At 38.9% G+C, this 20,881-nt stretch overlaps 1 protein-coding gene and 1 pseudogene across 4 annotated transcripts in view; one reads left to right on the top strand and one right to left on the bottom strand.

The window, feature by feature from the left end:
* CTDSPL2 (CTD small phosphatase like 2) overlaps nt 1–20,881 on the top strand; it is a 53,600-nt gene that overhangs the window by 22,587 nt on the left and 10,132 nt on the right. For all 3 annotated transcript variants that reach the window (XM_084777894.1, XM_084777895.1, XM_084777896.1), the window contains 5 exons: nt 1,107–1,185; nt 3,258–3,369; nt 8,306–8,392; nt 18,492–18,554; nt 18,657–18,736. In XM_084777894.1, the coding sequence (XP_084634020.1) occupies nt 1,107–1,185; nt 3,258–3,369; nt 8,306–8,392; nt 18,492–18,554; nt 18,657–18,736 (421 nt within the window). The remainder of the gene's footprint in view (nt 1–1,106; nt 1,186–3,257; nt 3,370–8,305; nt 8,393–18,491; nt 18,555–18,656; nt 18,737–20,881) is intronic.
* LOC311593400 (large ribosomal subunit protein uL10-like) lies at nt 6,313–7,627 on the bottom strand (annotated as a pseudogene). The gene has a single exon. The product of its transcript is annotated as a large ribosomal subunit protein uL10-like (transcript).

The following is a 20,881-nucleotide window of genomic DNA, read 5'->3' as shown; positions in this document are numbered from 1 at the left end:
ACAAAGTGTCTTTGTGTAGTCTAGACTGTTCTGGAACTGACTCTGCAGACCAGGGTAGCCTCTAACTCAGAGATAATGCTCTTCTTTGCCTCTTGAGTGCTGGGATCAAAGGCATGCACCTTCACGCCCAGCTTAAGGCCAGGCTTAAACTTAAAATCCTTCTGCCTCAGCACTTGAGGTTTGTTACGATCACACATTCCCAGCTATAGTCTATAGTTTTTAAGATGGGAATTACTGACAGAGATCATTATGACAGACTCCTTGACTAAACTTTCTAAGGTCAAATTAAAGAAATATACAGAAAAATTATTATAGTGTAGTAGCAAATGCTCATTTTGGCTATTCTGGAATGCCATGAAAAGACTGACAGAAGGTGGCATCCATCTTTTAAGGGAGGCAGAGGCAGGCAGATCTCTGTTGTGAGTTCAGGGTCAGCCTGATCTACATAGTGAGTTCTAGGACAGCCAGGACTTCAGAGAGACCTTGCCTTAAAATATAAATAAATAGATAGATAAGGAAAAAAGGGTAATAGTAATAATAAAAAAGTAAATAGCAAATTATTTTATTACCTTTTTTTGGGGGGGCGGGGTGGTCTTTCCAGATAGGGTTTCTCTATTACCCAGAGCCTTGGCTGTCCTGGACTCTCTTTGTAGACTAGGCTGGCCTAGAACTCACAGAGATGCCCCTGCCCCTGCCCCTGCCCCTGCCCCTGCCCCTGCGCTGAGATTAAAGGCATCATTACCACCACCTGGCTTTTTTTTTTTAACCTTTGAAAATATAGCCAAAGACAACAAGAACATAGATAATTTTGGGCTGCTTATTGAATCTCTGGAGACAGTTTCAGATAGTTATTTAGCTTAATGATGATAAGTTTGGCACAGTGTCACATGCCTATAGTTCCAGACATTTAACAGCTATGTAATGCCCGGCTTGGTTTTGTTTGTTTGATTTTAAGATTTATTTATTTATTTATTTATTTATTTATTTATTATGTATACAGTGTTCTGCCTGCATGTACATCTTTAAATTATACAAGACCTCAAGAAGCAGTAAAAAAGTATTTTGTGACAGGTGAATGAAAATAATGTTTTTTCTCTTATTAATAGCACCAGTAACTCCAGAGAGTGGTTATTCGTCAGCCCATGCAGAAGCCACCTATGAGGAAGACTGGGAAGTATTTGACCCGTGAGTTGTTTTCTGGTTATCAAAGTTTCATGGTGAAACTGAAAAAATGATGTTTATCCAGTAGGAACCGTACTTTGGATATTGAGTTTCTCCTTTTTCCAGTGTCAGTAGTATATAACAGATGCTCTCAGGATGTTGGGCAGTGAACTCCATCTCTCATTCATCTGTGTACTCACAAGGGCAGACAGCCAGTGCATTGTTTAACTTGAGCTTTATATTTTCTTAGTACTATGTTTGCTAGTCTAGGTATATCAATGCATTTTTAACTTAGGGAGATAATCTCATGATAAAAGACATCTATTTTACAAAGAGCTTCTGACCTTTACCTGTGAGTATTAGTATTTACTAGTGAGTTTTGGAGATAGTAATCTGCTTTTATACTGTGGAGATGATACCCGCCCCCCCAGAAAAAAAATCCAAAGTCATTTTTTTTCTTTTTTAAAGAAGATTTATTTGTTTTTTATGTATACAGTGTTCTGTCTGCAAGCCAGAAGAGGGCACCAGATCTCATTACAGATGGTTGTGAGCCGCCATGTGGTTGCTGGGAATTGAACTCATGACCTTTGGAAGAGCAGTCAGTGCTCTTAACCTCTGAGCCATCTCTCCAGCCCCCAAAGTCATTTTCTTATGTGCGTTAAAAATGTGTTGTAAAGCATGACAGAAATTCACAACATCAATAGCGAATCTGTTCTAGGAATTGCTAATAAATATACAATGCAATGGTGGTGCAAGAAGTTTTGCAAGGGAAACTTGAAGAGGAGGAGATAGTGGCTGTCCAGCAGAAGTTGACAATAACCAAACTGAGAGCCGTCATTGCCACTGATCCTCTTCAACTATACAGAAGTTGCTAAGTAACTGGGTCTGCATTCCACAGTCCCTTGGTAATAGAAATAAATGGAAAGGTAAAAAGGCTTGATGAGTGGGTACTTTATGACCTCATGAAAAAGGGGAAAAAATGTCATTTTGGATCGACATCCTTGCTTACTCTAAACATTAAGGAACTTTGCTCCATCACATGCAAAGAAAAGTCTTACATACCAACCACAGTTGGAAAGATCAACCCAGGGTCTTGGCAAGAAGATGCTCTAAAGCACTTCTCAGAGCCATTCATAGTCAGTGTTTGCCGGTCTGCTGCCAGTCTGAGCCACACAAATTTCTGAATCTGGAGAAAAACATTACATCTGTTCTGCAATCTAGGAGATAGGCTGAAATGACACAGCACTTTAAACGACACAACTTTTTTTCAGGGAAAACATTTCCAAAAACACCAGCATGTAGAAAATACTGTCCAAGAATTGCCACTGCAGCAGTGGGTCTCAACCTTCCTAATGCTCCACCCCTTTAATGCAATACCTTATGTTGTGACTCCCAACTGTAAGATTATCTTTGCCACTACGTCATAACTGTAATTTTACTACTGTTTTGACTCATAAATATGTGATATGCAGGATATCTGATATGTGATTCCTGTGAAAGAGTCTTTGACCCCAGAGGGGTTGCAACCTATAGGTTGAGAACAGCTACACTACCAGGAATAAACTTAACTTTTCATAGGTGAAAATGTGTTCATTGTTACTATTGGGATCAATGAAGATGTGTTTGAGTCTAGTTACAACTAAGTTTAAACAATTTAGAATTCAGTCTGACATAGCAGTTCCTTCTGTGCCAGTCTAATAAATGCAGTGAAGTAGACAGTGGAGACTAACCACCACAAGTCTGCCTTTATTTTATTTTGTACTTGTAGGTATTGAACCCAATGCCTTGCATATTCTAACTATAGCTGAGCAAATCACAAACAAATTAAAATTTAGAATTTAATACTGTGAGGCTGGAGAGATGGCTCAGAGGTTAAGAGCACTGACTGCTCTTCCAAAGGTCCTGAGTTTGATTCCCAGCAACCACATGGTGGCTCTCAGCCATCTGTAATGTGATCTGGTGCCCTCTCCTGATGGGCAGGTATACATTCAGCCAGAACATTGTATGCTTAATAAATAAATAAGTCTTTTACAAAAATGTTTAAGAAGAATATAAAACATTGAAATGTTGAAATTTTCTTAAAATTTGATTTACAGCTATTATTTTATCAAACATGTTCCACCTCTGACAGAAGAACAACTAAATAGAAAACCTGCTCTTCCTTTGAAAACAAGAAGCACACCAGAGTTCTCGCTGGTCTTAGATCTGGTAGGTGTGTTATCATTACAGGCACAAAGAACAAGGCTAACATTCTCTCCTAAAATAAACAGCTCGAAGTTCCTGAAGGAGCACAAACGAGTAAGCAGTCATTATATTACTGTAGCGTGTCCTCAATGTTTGCAGATGTTTTTATTAGGCACCCTAGTATTAGACTAGCTTGTTTAGGATCTGGTACATTTTGAAAATAAAGTAGACTTTTACTTTTGCATTTAAATGAGTTTTTTCCTCCACATTCTCAAGACTCTGGTTTGTTATTTAAATTTATTTGGTTTTTTTTGTTTTTGTTTTTGTTTTTGAAGTGTTGGCTATTGATCCAAGGTCTTATATATGCAAGGCAAGTGGTGTACACTCCATTCTATGTACCTACATTCTCTTTAAAAAAAAAATATATATATATATATTGTGTATGAGTGTGTTGCCTGCATGGATCTAGAGCACAGTTCTTCTGGCACTAGAATTAATGGCTGGTGTAACTGAACCCAGATCTCCTGCAAGAGCAGTAGAGTTTCCTAGTCACTAGGTCTCTCTCTAGTACTATAAGCCCCCCTTATTAAAATGCCTGAATTAGATTTCCTCTTGTTTTTAGAATCTTGTTTTTCTGAAGGACCAACTCCACTTTGGCTTCCTTTTCTGCCTTTCCCCCTCTTAAGACAAGGTCCTCTGTAGCCTGGGCTGGCCTCAGACCCCACTCGTAGCTTTGCATGATCTGAGCCTCTGAACCTGCTACTGCTACTTCTTATGCACTGGGATCTCAGGTGTGCCACACGCCTGCTGTGTTTGGTACTAGGGAATAAACCTAGGGGGTTTTGCATGTTAAAGCCCTTCACCAGCTGAGTTATATCCCTAGCCCTCCTTTTCCTGTTTTTATTTTTCAATTATTTAATTAATTAACAATCAACTTTAAATTTATACTTTTCATACCTCGTATAGGGTATGGCTTTATATTTTATTTATTTATTTATTTATTTAAATAATGATTTTATTTTATTTTTGTTTGTTTAATCACTTTACAGCCTGGTTGAAGTCCCCTCCCTCCTCTCCTTCCACCTTCAGGCCTTCTTCCTCCCTTCCCCGCCTTTCCTTTCTCAGAGAAGGGGAGGCCCTCCATGGGTACCAACCCACCCTGGCACCTCAGGTAGAAGCAAGACTGAACTTATCCCTTCCCACTGAGGCCAGATAAGGCAGCCCAGTTGGGGAAAGGGCTCCAAAGGCAGACAGCAGTCAGAGACAGCCCTGCTTCCTTGGCTAGGAAACACACATGACGGCCAAGCTGTGTGAGGGTTTGGAGCCAGTTTGGGCAATATAGCAAGACCTCTGTCTTAAAAAAAAAATAGTCTACATTTTTGAGTATTTTTATACCTTTGGGTAAAAAAGAACTTTGAATTGAATATCTTATCTTGGCCAACCCATTTCTCTTTATTATCAAAGGGTCTAATGCATTATGCTGGAAAATATATGGGCTTATATATATTTTGTACACATGCTTTGTTGCAAGGTCTCATTGTGTGACCTATGCTGGCCTTGAACCCTTATTTCTGCTTCAACCTTACAAGTACTGAGGTTGAAGGAGCATGCCGTCATACCCTGACTTTGATTCTCTGTCGCTCAGGGGCACTCTCTAGGCTCTTGAGAGAAGAGCTTACTGTGTAGCACATGTTAGCCTAACATCTGCTTTCTAGGCCACCGTGGCTGCAAACTTTGAATTTATTGCAGTCTTCCTACCTCAGCCTTCCAAATACTTGAGGTTGCCGGTGGTGGTGGCGGCACACGCCTTTAATCCCAGCACTCGGGAGGCAGAGGCAGGTGGATCGCTGTGAGTTCGAGGCCAGCCTGGTCTACAAAGTAAGTCCAGGACAACCAAAGCCACACAGAGAAACCCTGTCTCAAAAAACCAAAAACCAAACAAACCAAATACTTGAGATTATATGATACCATACCTGGCTTTTTATTGTTTTAATAGTGTTGTCAGGGAGCCAAATGTCTTAGCACTTATCAGCAGTTGGAAGGCTAAGGCAAGTAGATGATGAGTTAACCATATAGTGAGAAAAGAGAAGAGCTGGAGAACATAGCTCACTGGTAGTAGGGAGGCTGCGGAGCGTGTGGAAGGCTCTGGGTGTGATCCTTATCACTGTCCCTGTGCCCCAAATATATACCTTATACATATAAACGCACACATAAATGTTTATTTAGAGACTTTTAAAAAGCCAGGTGTAGTAGTGCACACCTTTAATTCCAGCACTCAGGAGGCAGAGGCAGGCAGATCTCCGAGTTCAAGGACAGCTTGGTCTACAGGGCAAGTTCTGGGACAGCCCTGTACACCCCTTTCTACAAACAAACAAACAAACAAACAAAAATTCAGCAGGTAGTAATGTGGAATTATAAGATATGAACAATCATGCTTAATTTGAGTTGATCCTTTTTTTTTGTTTGGTTTTTGTTGTTTTTTGAGTCAGGGTTTCTCTGTGTATACCTGGCTGTCTTGGATTTCACTCTTTATACCAGGCTGGTCTCACAGAGATCCACCTGCCTACCTCTGCCTCCTAAGTTCCCAGGATTAAGGGCATGCACCACCACTGCCCTGCAATTTTAGTCAATCTTAGCTAAACCCATTGAAAAATCAGTGGTAGTTACTGGGGGTACTTTTTTTTTTTTTTGAGGTAGCCTAAGATATCCTTGAACTTCTGATTTTCCTGCCTCCTCCTAAGTGCTGAGAATAATAGGCATTTACCACCTTGCCTGATTATGTGGTACGGGAAATCAGCTCAAGGGCTTTGTGCATGGTAAGAAAACACTCCCAAACTCACCTGTATCCTGTGTCCTTTTTTTTTTTTTTGGTTTTTTTTTTTGGTTTTTTTTTTTTTTTTTGGTTTTTTGAGACAGGGTCTCTCTGTGTATCCTTGACTGTCCTGGACTAACTTTGTAGACCAGGCTGGCCTCGAACTCAAAGCGATCTGCCTGCCTCTGCCTCCCGATTGCTGGGATTAAAGGCGTGTGCAACCACGCCCAGCTCCTTTGTCCTTCTTAACATTCAGGTTTTGAGGAATGTATTAACTTAAATTTTTCTTGAACAGCCTTATTATTATTCTTCCTTTTCTCTTTTTTCAAGTGAAGTAAGCCTTTATTTCCATGTTTCTCAAATTAAACTGGCTGAATTGGTTGTTTTGAGAGGTCATTAGTCAAAGAGACCAAATCCCATCTTCTTACCTGATTCCTCCGACTCTTCTTTGGCCACAGCCTTGGCTGGGGCAGCAGCAGCAGCAGCAGCAGCAGCAGCAGCAGCAGGGGCAGCAGCCACAAGTGCATATGGATTAGCCAAAAGGGCCTTGGCCTTCTCAGCAAATGGGAAGGTGTAGTCAGTCTCCACAGACAAAGCTAGGGCCCGCTTGTACCCATTGATACAGTATGGCACTGTGGCAACAGTCAGGTTATAAATGCTGCCATTGTCAAACAGCTGCTGGATTATCAGCCCAATGGAGAAGGGGAAGATGTTGAGCATCTTCAGTGTGGCCTCTCTAGCTCCTACTTTGTCTCCAGTTTTTATCAGCTGCACATCACTCAGAATTTCAGTGGTGACTCTGGAGATTTTAGTGGTAATGCCCAAAGCTGGAAGAACAAGGTCTTCTCAGGCCTCAGACCCGTGTTCTGGGCTGGCACAGTGACCTCACAGGTGCCAGCACGGGCAGCCTCGGGCACCTTATTGGCCAGCAGCATGTCCCTAATCTCGGTGAGGTCCTCCTTGGTGAACATAAAGCCCACATTCCCCTGGATATGAGGCAGGAGCTTCTCCAGACCTGGGTTATTTTCCAAGTGGCCCCTAATGGCTTTGCATATCATTGTATTCTTGCCTGTCAGCACCACAGCCTTTCTTGCAGGGACATGTGCATCTGCTTGGAGCCCACGTTGTCGTCTCCCACAATGAAACATTTCGGTAATCATCCATGTTGGATGATCTTAAGGAAGTAGTTGGATTTCCAGGTTGCCCTGTCTTCCCTGGGCATCACGGCAGTACATTAGGGATTGCCATACAGGATTTTGTTACTCTAATGAGGATGCCTGGTGAGAACCTTATTTTTCTTTCTCTCTCTCTCTCTTTTTTTTTTTTTTTTTTTTTTTTTTTTTTGGTTTTTTTCGAGACAGGGTCTCTCTATGGTAGCCTTGGCTGTCCTGGACTCACTTTGTAGACCAGGCTGGCCTCGAACTCACAGCAATCCACCTGCCTCTGCCTCCCGAGTGCTGGGATTAAAGGCGTGCGCCACCACGCCCGGCTGAGAACCTTATTTTTCTTAATGTTTGTTAAAAAAAAAAAAATCAGAATTTGAAGTCAGGCAGTGGTAGCGCATACCTTCAATTCCAGCACTCGGGAGGCAGAGGCAGGCAGATCTCTGTGAGTTTGAGGCCAGCCTCATCTACAGAGTGAGTTCCAGGACAGCCGAGGCTACACACAGAAACCCTGTCTCAAAAAAAACCAAAACCACAACAAAACAAATAAAAAGTTTGAAGATGAGTTATATGAAAAAACAAAATAATTAGATTCTTGCATGAGATATTTAAAGAAATGTAGTTAATATAAGCAGATTGCGGTAGCGCGTGGTTCAGTAGTCTCAGCACTCAAAAGGTGATACAAGAGGACCAGATCATGTGTCTGAAGACAGCCTGGACTACAGAGTGAGACTCTTAAAACACTTCATATGAAGTTAAATTACAAAAGGAATACCATGTTCTTTAACAAAAAGTTCAACTGGAGAACTCAAAGCAATGGTTTTGAAATTATGCCTGAGAAATTGATCATAGCCCCCTGAGTGTGTAACTCATCAGAGATAGAGCTGTTGTGTCGCATACAACATAGATTCCACATACAAAGAGTGTTCTTGACTTTCAAAACTGTCGCCTGAAGATTTTTAATGTTTTGTTTTTCTATTTTAAGGATGAAACACTGGTACACTGTAGTCTGAATGAGCTAGAAGACGCAGCACTTACTTTCCCAGTCCTTTTCCAAGATGTCATTTATCAGGTAACTAAGACATTTTAAGCCTGATTGTTAAACTATTAGGTAACATTCTGAGCCAAGAAAAAAAAATTTGTGATGTTCATTGTCTTTTTATAGATTTATTAATAGTTTTACCACTATTTCAATGGTGTATTAACACAAAGCATCAACATGCCAGATAGTTACATGAAACATCAGTTTGTAACCAAAAGTTAACTAACTTTCTGGCTTGTGATCTCTACTAGTTTCATAATCTTTGCCAGTAGGTGGAGGCAAGGAACACTGACACAGACCCCAGGAAGAACTGGTCAGGCCAGTCGCTGGGGACTCTTTATGTTCCCCCCCGTAAATCTAATTCATACAAAGAGAGCTCATTCCTTGTTGGTCACTTTATTTACTACAGTAATGTTACCTATAAATTACAGTTCAGTGTACCTAATCACAGAATTCAAGTGCTCCTGCAGGTACTACTTTATATAAAGAATTTAGGTACAAGCAGTTTTCTCGTCTTTTTGTTAGTGGACAAGTTACAGTACAAAATATAAATATTATTAAGATTTTACTGTGGATTATCTGTGTAGGCCATATCTTCATTAAAATGTCCAAATCACAGTATTGGCTTAATTAATAAATGAATATGCATTAAAGACCACAGAATCCTTTTTTGTGTTTGTATTTGTTATCATGACCTTTACATACTCCAGCTGCTGAAAGATTGAGAAAAGTCAAAAAGTTTCTTGTCAGAGAAAGCCACCTCAAAGCTAAAAAAGCTGCAGCATTTGCCGTGTGGTTAATGACAAGGCCCCTGGTTTGTATGTGCTCTTGGTGAGCCAGATACAAAGTGGTTATGGTCTTTTGGTAGATTTCAGTTGTTGTTTTGGAGGAATCCTAAGATTTTAGATTTAAGTAGAAGTTTCAGGGCTATTTCGCCAAACACTTTATGAAGTCATGAGTCATGAGGATTTATTTCACTAGTAATTTTCATTCTAATTTAATCTAGGTGGATATTATAATATCTGAATAGTATGCTGATCTCCATTTAAAGTAATCTGATATTAGTCTTGTTACATTATTAGGGGAAGAGGAGAGGATACATAAAATAATGGATTTTAAGATTTTCCTAGTTTGAATTGTTATTTGGTTGAAAGCTTTTTCTGAATGAGCTATTCCCTGCCAGTTAAATTGCTCATCTTCAGTCACTTAAGGGGTAGCCATCTTAAGGCCAGCATAAGTTATGTAGCAATAATTCAGTGCAATAGCCTTGGTGTTGCTCTTTGTGGTTTGGTTTTTATCTATTTTGAATGAGTTTGAAAAGTGGTTCTAGGCCTTTGAATATCAAAAGGAAAGCTTATTTGAGAATTTTTAAGTTTCCTGGTTTGAATTTTATCTCCTAAAAATGGCTTCTGGGTTGTTTTATGTGTGGTTTTATTTTGGTTTTGGGTGCTTTTTTGTTTTTGTTTTTGCTTTGTTTTGAATAGTGAAATAAATGTGGGAAATAGATTCATTTGCTTCCTTTCAGTATGGGTATATTGAAATTTTTCTTATATCTTCCACCGTTTCTGCTTTTCCTTCTTTTTAAAAGTTGCTGTTTCTTGCAGATCTGGATAATTGTTTTTGTTTGAATGAAAGGCATATAACAGTACATATTAACTAAAGCTTAGAAAAGCTATATTGTATATTATACCTACCTCTATAGAATTCTTAAAACTTTTTTTCACACATATTTTCAGTTGCGCTTTCTGAAACTGAATAAAAAGTTACCCAGCCATCTAAATAGCAATGAGCAGGAAGTTTGAGTTTTAAAAGCTATAGAAATAATTGCATTTTTAGTATTGTGATTTACTCACTTTATGAAGGACATAGTCAAGTCCCCTCTACTAAAACTTTAAAGATATCCATAGTAAATATTGCATAACTTCCCTTGTAGGTCTGGTTTTGACATAGCTTTTTTAAAAAACGGAGAAGTCTTTGGTTTAGGGTCCCCCCCCAGTTTTTTCAGACCAGCAAGCTCCCTTTAAACAGGGAATGATGTCTTTTAAACTTTCAGTGGTGTTGTCTCCATCTACTGGCAAAGAAGAGTATACACAAGGGTCTGGGATGAGCTAAGAGATTTTGGAGAAACCACATTATTAGGTAAGAAGTAACTTACATATTTAACCACTGTAATGTAACATGGCCCACTTAAATGTGGAAGCCCATACAATGCTGTATATACTCCTTATTTTAAAATAATTTATTGAGGTGAAATTTACATAGTGCATCCATGGCACTTACCTATATGTTCTTAAATAACAACCCTTTGTGTGTGTGTGTGTCTGTGTGTGTGTGTTTAAGAATCAGCTTCTTGTTGTGAATCAAGGCGAGATAACGTGTCCTCTTGGGATTTATTTTTGGTTTGGGTTCAGTTTGTAAAGGTTCACCTATATCTAATTTTAATTCTACCTTTTATTTTTCTTTCACTTATCTAAATCAGGAGTTTTAGATTTTATGGCTTTTGTTGAAACCACTTTTTTCTGCCATTCCTACATGAAACGATCCATCCATAAAAAAGAGTTGGACAGAAGTGGTGGCCTATACGTATAATCCAGCACTGCAATCCCAGTCCAGGGGAGGCTGTGCCTGGGCTGTGTTTATTACAAGTTTCAGGCCAGAGTGGGCTACATAGTCAGACCCTATCTCAAGAAATAGACTAAAATATGGTTGTATTCCAATAAAACTTAATGTTTTAATTGTAGACTATCTTTGGCCAACAGGCTCTTATTTTGTTGACTTATAATCTAGTCAGTATATAAATATATACTGTATATTTAATACATTTAAATTCTGAGTAGAAGTAAGTAATCAAATGTTAATCAGAATTATTATTTTTATATAGAAAATTTAGATTCATAGTGATCTGATAATAGGTTTTCCTAGGACTGAGGGATAGCTACTGTACTTATATTTAGATTGCCATACTTTCTAATATATACATTTGTTTTGGTAAATAGGAATAAGTTCAGATAATAACATTTTTAGAATTTTCAGGCAGATGAATTGTTCAATTCTTAAATTTAGTATTTACATGAATTCCATTTCTAATGTAGAAAAAAAAAACAGATCCATCTCAAAGTTGACATGTTAAACTCTTAATGCTAGATGAAGTAGACAAACTTGCTTGTGTTTATAAAAGAACCGACTTCACAAAAAGTACAGATTATTTGAATTGCTGTACTTTTTTAATACACACGTTCCTTAAGAGTTGTTGTATAATGACTGAGAAAGGATTTATTCATAAAATGGTACAGATGCATTCAATTTAGAAAAACAGGTGCATGATCACTTCCAGTGCACGTTTAAACTTGTAGTTAGTGTAATATTGACACATTGTCAGGAAATCCATCTCATGGTGTTACTCAGTTAAGAGGTCTCCACTGTATTTAGTTTCTGTTCCTGCAGATCCACCAATTCAAGACTCTAGGTCACCTCACTCCCTCTTCCATCCAGAAGATGACTGCTATCCACAAGCAGAACTGAATCAAAAGGCATTTTTCACTTAGCTCTTGAGCTGAAACACCTCCTCAATGACCTTCCTCTGTCTCCATCAAGAACTGGAGCTCAGTTTTTTGAAGATGTAATAGAGCTACTTAGCCCAATGTGGCTGATTGAAGACAAAGAAGATACCTCATATGTCTCATCACAGTGCACCAAACGCAACTGTGTTGTCCATCTCCTCATTCTGTACAGTAAGGCAGGGGCATCTGATATTTTGACTGTATTCACCATTAAGACTTTAGCCAGTGAGTGGCTTTCTGAGGATCAGTAAAATCAACAAACTTTGGGTCAGCTGTCCAGAAATCAGACTATGGTAAGCACTCAAGGAGCCAGGATGCTGTAGGGAGACACTTGTAAAGGATGCTTTCTTTTATTGGAAGAGGTTGCTTTTATGGGAAAAGTTGGGGGCAAAGAGGCCAGTGGAGAGCAAAGCTCAGCCTCTTCCTACTTTGTTTTCTTGAAAATCAAGTAGCTCAGGACATTTTTCACACCACAAAAAGAGAATTAGAAGTGTTATGGCTCTTCCTAGGAAAACCAGCGTTATTTTTGCTCCATGAAGAGAAAAATACATAAGTAAAGAATTCTGTTGTAAATACCTGATTACATATTCTCTTCTTTACAAATTCTGACTTTATAATTAAAGAGGCATTTTGTTGCAGACTTTACAAACTTAATTTTGTTGTATAATAAGTATGTATGTTTGTGCATAATTATACCTTGTATACAGTATTTTGGGTTGTGAATATTTAGTACTGATGTCACTTTTAGCTCAGAGAGAGCAGTATTTGAGTAGTAACTTGTAGAAAGTGTTAAAAAGCAATACATCAGAATAATCTTAAAGTAACTTTCTTACCCTTCTTAGTAAGTAATTATCGACACTATGTTTTCACTAAAATTGTTAGTGATATTTAGATTTTAAAATGATATAAATGCCGGGTGTGGTGGCACACGCCTTTAATCCCAGCACTCAGGAGGCAGAGGCAGGCGGATCGCTGTGAGTTCGAGGCCAGCCTGGTCTACAAAGTGAGTCCAGGACAGTCAAGGCTACACAGAGAGACTCTGTCTCAAAAAAAACCAAAAAAAAAATAATAATAATAATAATAATAAAGTAAAATAAAATGATATAAATTAAACCTATAGTTCTCTCCTTATCAAAAATTAGAAAATACATCTCATGGGGAGTTCTTAAAATAATCTCTTTAAATTAGGAATAGCTCATTCTTTAAAAATTAGATTCTACAGCCAGACAGGTGATACATGCTTGTCCCCACAGCTTAGAAGGCTGAATAAAGCAGAGAGAGAGTTAGTGTGGGACTTGCTTGGGCTGTATGACAGCGGTGACTACACAGCAATACGCTCTATGCAGAAAGTTCTTGAACAGCTGAACGTATTTTAAATATAAAAAGATGGGAGTTGATTACAACGTCTGTTAAATTGGAGGCTGCACTATCTTTAGAATGGTTTTTGAGAGTGATTTTATTTAACTTTATTTTTGAGATAGAGTCTCACTGGCCTAGAATCCTTCAGCTTTCTGATTGCTTGCTAGAAGGATTTGTTGTTACTGCTGCTGTTGCTATGGAACTAAGGCCTAGAACTTGCCCTTGTAGACGAGGTGCCCTTAGTAGCACAGATCTGCCGTCCTCTGCCTCCCAAACGCTGGGATTAAAGGCTTGAGCTAACATTGCTGGTGTATGCTAGAGGCTTTTATTTGGAGGTGTTTCGAGACAGGGTTACTCTGTGAGTATCCCTCACTTTGTAGACCAGGCTGGCCTGGAACTCACAGGGATACACATGCCTCTGCCTCCCGAGTGCTGGGATTAAAGACATGCACCACCATGCCCATCGAGTTTTTTAAAGGCAACATTTTGTTACATAAATGGCTTTCTTTTTTCCTCATAGTATCTCTTAATATATGTCATTAAAAGTTTTATGTATGTACTTAGAGATGACTTTTTTCATAATAAACATGATACTTCAATCATTGACAGTTTAATAAATCATGTACACAAATACTTCAGTTTATCCTATTTGGACTCTAAATCCCTTTTATAGTTAAGCAAAATACTGGTTTTATGTTTTAGTTCTCCCCTATTCATCCCCAGCTTGATTCCCCCTACAAATACTACCCCTGCCTCTTAGTGGAACTAGGTGAAGCCTAGTTGAGGCCTCCATGACTCCTACTGTTTCTATGTTTGGTGCTGGTTGCTAAGAAAATGTTAGTGGGAGTCATTAATATCTCTTTTTTAAGAGACTGGGTGGTAGCTCTAAGTTCTCTTTAGAATTGTGATTGCTCAGTTCTACCCCACAAGTAAAGAGGAAGGTAATAATGGCTAACCGCTTTTGTCACTTTACATGTGGGGGCCAGGATATGAAATCTTTATGTGGATTATTTAACTTTAATTAACACTGGGGTTCATTTCGTAGGTGAGGGAACTAAGGTGTGCCAAAAGGTTGAAAATTGACGGAGCTATTTTGTGTGCCTGTGTATGTTAATTAGGGGATCTTTCCCCTAGATAATTACAGCATTTCATTCTTCAAAACCTCCAGCGTCATTCGTTCTCTGCTTTCAGCTCCGCCGAGTGCTGAGATCACGTTTTGGCATGCAATGCGTTACTGCATTTGTCTCTGCTTATTAAATAAGTACTTCACTAATTGTCTTTTTGTTTAACGAAAAACCTAGTGTACTTTCTTTCTCTGATACACATTTGTTTTTTATTTTTTAATATAATCCCATTATGTAGCTCAGGCTGATTTTAAACTCAATGAAATCCTCTTGCTTCAGCCTCTGGAGTAGTGGGGTTAAAGTCCTTTATCTCTAATGAACTCTACCAAATGTATGGGGATTTTTGGTCCTGCCTAAGCCAAGCATACATGGAAACCTTGAACTATACTTCCACTCTATAAATTTACTATTTAAAAGAATATATAATCATAGTATATTAATAAGTTCAAAGGGTGTCCTTAAAATAGTATTGAAGTTTTTGTTCCACCCCCCCACCCCCACCCCCCACCCCCACCCCCCACCCCCGGCCAGTTTCTCAGTATGTCCCTAGACACACTGGCTCTGTAGAGCAGGCTGGCATCAATTCAGAGATCAGCCTGCCTGTGCCTCCCAAGTGCTGGAATTAAAGGCATACCACAGCCAGTGGGGAAAAATTTTTTTTTTCAATTTTAGTATCATACTGTCTGGGCTTTAAAATCAAGTAAAATATTTCTTTTAAGAAGGCTGACTATGCCCAACATGGTGGCGCACACCTTTAATCCTGAAGTGCCTTTAACCCTGAAGCAGAGGCAGGTGGATCTTTTTGAAGTTCAAGGCAAGCCTAGTGTACAAAGCAGTCAAGGACAGCCAAGGCTTCACAGAGAAACCCTGTCTGGGGCACAGGAGTGGGGGGAGGGGGGAGGACAACAACAACACAAAGACTAAAGCTGGGTGTGGTGGCGCACACCTTTAATCCCAGCACTAGGGAGGCAGAGCCAGGTGGATCTCTGTGAGTTCAAAGCCAGCCCAGTCCACAGGATGGCCAAGTGACACTCTTGTCTGGAAAAAGGAAAAAAGATTGACTAGTAGGAGCAAGCTGCTTATCTGTAGGTAGGATTTAACTTTGCTTCTTGGTCCTGTTGTTAAAATAACAGGTGAAGGTTTGATAAACTAATAGAAATAGACTAAATTTGAATTTAACTAGCCTGGCCTAGTGGCACTGGTCTTTAATCCCAGCACTTGGGAGGCAGAGACAAGTAGATCTCTATGGGTTCAAGGACAGCCTGGTCTTCAGAGTGAGTCCAGGACAGCCAGGGCTCTTGTTACACAGAGTTTTCTATGTAATTTACTTTTATTAAGTGTGGTTCTATTCATTTTTTGCCAGTACCATGTACATATAGTTAAGGAACTTTCATTTGACATGATACCAAAAAGGATGCAGAAAGTAGTCAAGTAGTGTTGTTGCACTATTAGTATAGTGTACTTTTTTATTATATATTTTTCTACATACAATTTAAATTTTAGTAAAACAAGTTCGTAATAGATTCTAATGGTTTTGTTGTTGTTTTGGTTTGGTTGCTATTTTTCTTCCTTTTGGGGGTGGGGAGACAGGGTTTCTCCATGTCCTAAACACATTGTAGACCAGGCTGGCCTTAGACTCACAGAGATACTCCTGCCTCTGCCTCCCAAGTGTTGGGATTAAAGGTGTGTGCTGCCACGCCCAGCCTGGTTGCTGTTTTTCTAGACAGGGTTTCTCTGTGTAACCCTGGCTGTTTTGGAGCTCACTCTATAGAACAGGCTGGCCTTGAACTCACTGAGATCCGCCTGCCTCTGCCTCCCTGAGAGCTCAGATTAAAGGCATATACCACCACCACTACCCAGCAGATTCTAATACTTTTAATTTTAAAAAACTAGGCATAATGTACGTATTCACAAATCCTCACTTTTGAGTGTCAGTCTTGCAGATAGTAATCACTTATTACTATCCATAGACATTATTTTTAAACTTAGGGTATTTTTTTCCCCAAAAATATATTTGGTTTATTTAAAACATTTAAATTAAATAGCATGCTATAGGTTTGCAAGAACAAATGTAAACTGGAGTGAAATCATTCTTTTGGTCTTTGGGCGTTTCCACAGTTAAGAATTAAGTTTGGTTGGACATGTTCGCACACACTTGTAATGTCAGCATTGAGAAGGCTGGAACAGGAAGGGCCACCCTCAATATCCAGGCCAGTGTGGCTACATAGTAAGTTCCAGAAAAAGACCCTGTCTCAACAAGGAATATTGTCCTTTGACCAGTGGCACGAACATATCACAAATGCAACCTGCCTCCAGCAAATGGATTTAATAAACAAAACAGAGACTATATTGTACATACTTTCATTATAAATTTTTTGAGAACAAAACTCATAGCTTCCTGATTCCTAGTGGCATAGATCCTGTTGCTTATAGTTGTGCCTGTGTATCACAGCACACTTCCTTACAGTCTTATTTGAGACCTAACAATTCTTATTTTCCAATATATTTTCCCTGTTAACCATTATATTATCTGTGTCTTCTAATCTTTTTGTGATAACTTTCTGATAAAATGTCGAATCTGTTCTGGAGATAACTTGCACTTTTTGTATTCTTAGGATCAGGAAACACTAGCAGTGTACTCTTCTGTTTAGCATTTTGAAATTGTCACATTATAAGCTATGTGTAATAGTTAAACATAGTAACAGCAGTAGGGTGCATAATGCAATTACAAATTCAGTCTAATCTGGAAGTCATTGGAAAATGTCACATTTTTTGGTTTTCTTTTGTTTCGTGCCTTCCCTGTTTTACCATAAAACATTCTCAGGACTGCCATTTTTGTCACATCTACATTTTCATGTAGATGGCAGAATTGAACACTAAGCTTGTTATGAAATCACAATCTATTTAACTTGGTTTAATGAATATTTATTTATGATATTATGATATCTGAAACCAATAGTCATTTTTAGTGGAGTATTAAGCTTTTATAAAATTTAGTCATTAGGTGAACACAAGCAGAAGAGTGGAGAGTCTTTTGTAAGTAGTGTTTATGGCTTTTATTTGTGTGCTTTCTCTGAATATTGCAGCATATTGCAAGAATAATAATGTTAATATAGAAATAAGAATATGTAGCCAGGCTGTGGTGGTGCACACCTTTAATCCTAGCACTTGGGAGGCAGAGGCAGGCAGAGCTCTTGAGTTTGAGGCCATCCTGATCTACAGAACAAGTTTTACAGGACTGCCAGAGCTACACAGGAAAACCCTATCTCAACTCACATATAATAAATATAACATATATAATATATATTATGAGCAATGGGTTTTGAGAACTGTTGTTTTTGTATACTTGCAATCTCAGTTATATCTGAATCAGTAAATGTACAAGGGTAGGTTGATGTCTTTGGGGGGCGCAGTATTTAAACTCACCAATCCAGGTACCACCTTCTTGACTATTACTTATCTTAATATATAAAATTAAACAGAGTATTTTTAACAGGAGCTTGTTCAGAAGAAGTTCTGAGTACTTATTGAGGAAGGTCATTGAGACAGGTCAGCTTAGAACTGACACACAGCCTGCCTAATAATTGGATGGATGCTACCTGGTTGGAAGATGGAAATGATTTGGTGGATCAAAATCTGTAATAAGGGAAATCTATTTTTAGTTGAAGTGCTTTTCAAGATTATATTCCAGTGAAGTACTGTTGTATTTGCTATTAAAAATGAAACAATCAATAATTACTATCTCAGCTGGGTGTGGTGGAGCACATCTTTAGTCCCAGCACTTGAGAGGCAGTGGCAGGTGTAGCTCTGTGAGTTCGAGGCCAGCCTGGTCTACAAAGGGAGTCCAGGACAGCCAGGGCCATTACACAGACTCCCTGTCTTGGTGGTGGTGGTGGTGGTGGGGGATTTCTATCACTCAAAAGGACTGTCTTAAGTGCTTCTGGTACATGAAATATGTTTGAGTGGCACTTAGTAAATATTACTTTATGATATGAACTTTTAAATTATATCCAAGATTAGAACACATCTTAAGGTGATTTTTTTTTTAATGTTTATTTGCTGAAAACTATGTTTGTATTTCTTCAGGTTTATGTGAGATTAAGACCATTCTTCAGGGAATTCCTGGAACGAATGTCTCAGATGTATGAGGTAAATGTGCTTAAACTACTTAACTATTGATTTTATTTTATTCAATATAGTATCCATATTCAGATCATGTATAATGATTACTTCTTTTCCCTGAATTTGTAGATCATTCTTTTTACTGCTTCTAAGAAGGTGTATGCAGACAAGTTACTGAACATACTAGACCCTAAAAAGCAACTGGTCAGGTAAATTTAATTAAGAATAGTAGAAATGTCACACTCATCTGTGCAACTACTTTCTTTTTAATTTTAATGGCCATTTTCAATTGGCTACTATCTAGAGATTTGTTGTGTTGAATGGTAAATGAGTTTTTAAAGTCTCACAACTCTTCAAGAGTTGCTAATTAGGTAACTTCAGACAGACATTCCTTAAAAGGTCCCAAAGTCAAATATATTTTTTAACTGTCATATCTATATGTTTATTTCTTTGGGAATTCCAGGAGGTAGGCGGGAGCGCGGTGGTGGTAGAAGTTTCCAATGTGAGCTTGGTTTATTTCCATATCTCTGAGATAATGTTTGTTATACTGTAAGGGCTCAGAGGAAAAAGCAGTATAATAGAAAAGACTCCTTAAGAGCAGATTTAATGCAAAGAGAATGTTAGTACATCTAACTGGAAACTGCAGTTGAGTTAATCATTCAGTTATCCTCATCTGGACTCTGTTCCCTGTGTACGCCATTAGCCAGCAGATGGCGTGTGTGCCTGCTTAGCAGGGATGCCTTGGGGGATTTTGAAAACCAATTCCATTATTTCTCTCAACTAGAGAGACTTTAGTCAGTCTGCATACTTGCTCCATCCTCTAAGGTTTAGGAGTGAGTTTGGCTGAGTGATCAAGAGTAGAGAAAGAAAATGTAAGAAGCTTGTGGTAGCTATTAAGCTGGGCATTGCGGTGTTTGTTTTGTTTTTTTAGTATCTCCCATATTGTCTTAATTATAAATCTTAACCTAGTTTACTATTGTTAGTACTTTATTCCCATGTATGATGGCACAAGCTGGCAGATCTCTAAGTTTTATGCCAGCTTGAGTTATACAGCGAATTGCTGCCTCAACAAAAATAATTAAAAAAAAAAAACTATTGGGCAATGTGGCACACACCTTTAATCCCAGCACTTGGGAGGCAGAGGCAAGTGGATCTCTAAATTCAAGGCCAGCCTGGTCTACAGAGCAAGTTCCAGGACAGCCAGGGTTTCAGAGGCAAACTCTGTCTCAGCGGGAGGGGAGGAATCAAAAACAAAAACCAACTTTATTAAGTGGTTGCCATTGTGTTGAAAGGTGTTTCCCAGTGACCACTTAGTTTTATTTCACTGTGATTTTTAATTGAAAGGTTCAAATAAGTTACAGGGATAAATAAAAACAAAAACGGTATTCTCTGTTCACCATGGTATACTATAAAAATGCTCACTGTAGGGCTGGAGAGGTAGCTCAGCGGTTAAGGGGACTGACTGCTCCTCCAGAGGTCCTGAGTTCAATTCCTAGCAATCAACATGGTGGCTCAGTACCATCTATAATGTGATCTGGTGCCCTCTTCTGGCCTGCAAGTGTATGTGCAGGCAGAGCACTGTATACATAAAAATAAGTAAGTCTTTTTTTAAAAAATGCTCACTCTACCTAACATTAATAAAAGTATGTAAATTTAGATTTTGCTTTGATGACTATTTATTCTAAAAGATTTCTGTTTAATCCCAGCACTTGGGAGGCAGAGACAGGTGGATCCCTGTGAGTTCGAGGCCAGTCTGGTCTGCAAAGTGAGTCCAGGACAGCCAAGGCTACGCACAGAAACCCTGTCTCGGGGGTGGGGGGGGAGGGGGATTTCTGTTTATTATTTTTATTATCCTAGTAACAGTTGTAAGCAATACAATCCTTTTACTGCTTTCATTTGTCTGGGGAATAGTCATGTTGTTACATTGTGTTATAATAGCTAGATTTATAAAATCTATACACTTGGGAATTCTGATTTACTAAATTGGATTTTGAAAAATATGAGCAGATTGGAATTTGTTGAAGTACTCTAGAGTTCAGGACAGCCAAGGCTACACAGAGAAAGAAGCCTTGTCTCAAAAACAAAAAATGAGAGCGAGAAAGGAGTGGTGAATGAATGAATTACCTTTCAGTGGCTGGGTACCTAACACTCCCTTGTTGTCATTGCCACAAGCACTGGATTTTTTGTTTTGTTTGTTTGAGACAGGATTCTTCTCCTGGACTCACTTTGCAGACCAGGCTAGCCCTGACCCCACAGAGATCTGCCTGCCTCTTTTCCCCGAGTGCTGGGATTAAAGATGTGTGGCACCACCTCCTGGCCAGTACAGACATGAGTAGTATATTGCTCATGAGAAT

This window comes from Acomys minous (genome assembly GCF_964271855.1).
Source record: "Acomys minous genome assembly, chromosome: 3".
Taxonomy (NCBI): domain Eukaryota; kingdom Metazoa; phylum Chordata; class Mammalia; order Rodentia; family Muridae; genus Acomys; species Acomys minous.
This window is presented reverse-complemented; position numbering and strand designations above follow the sequence as displayed.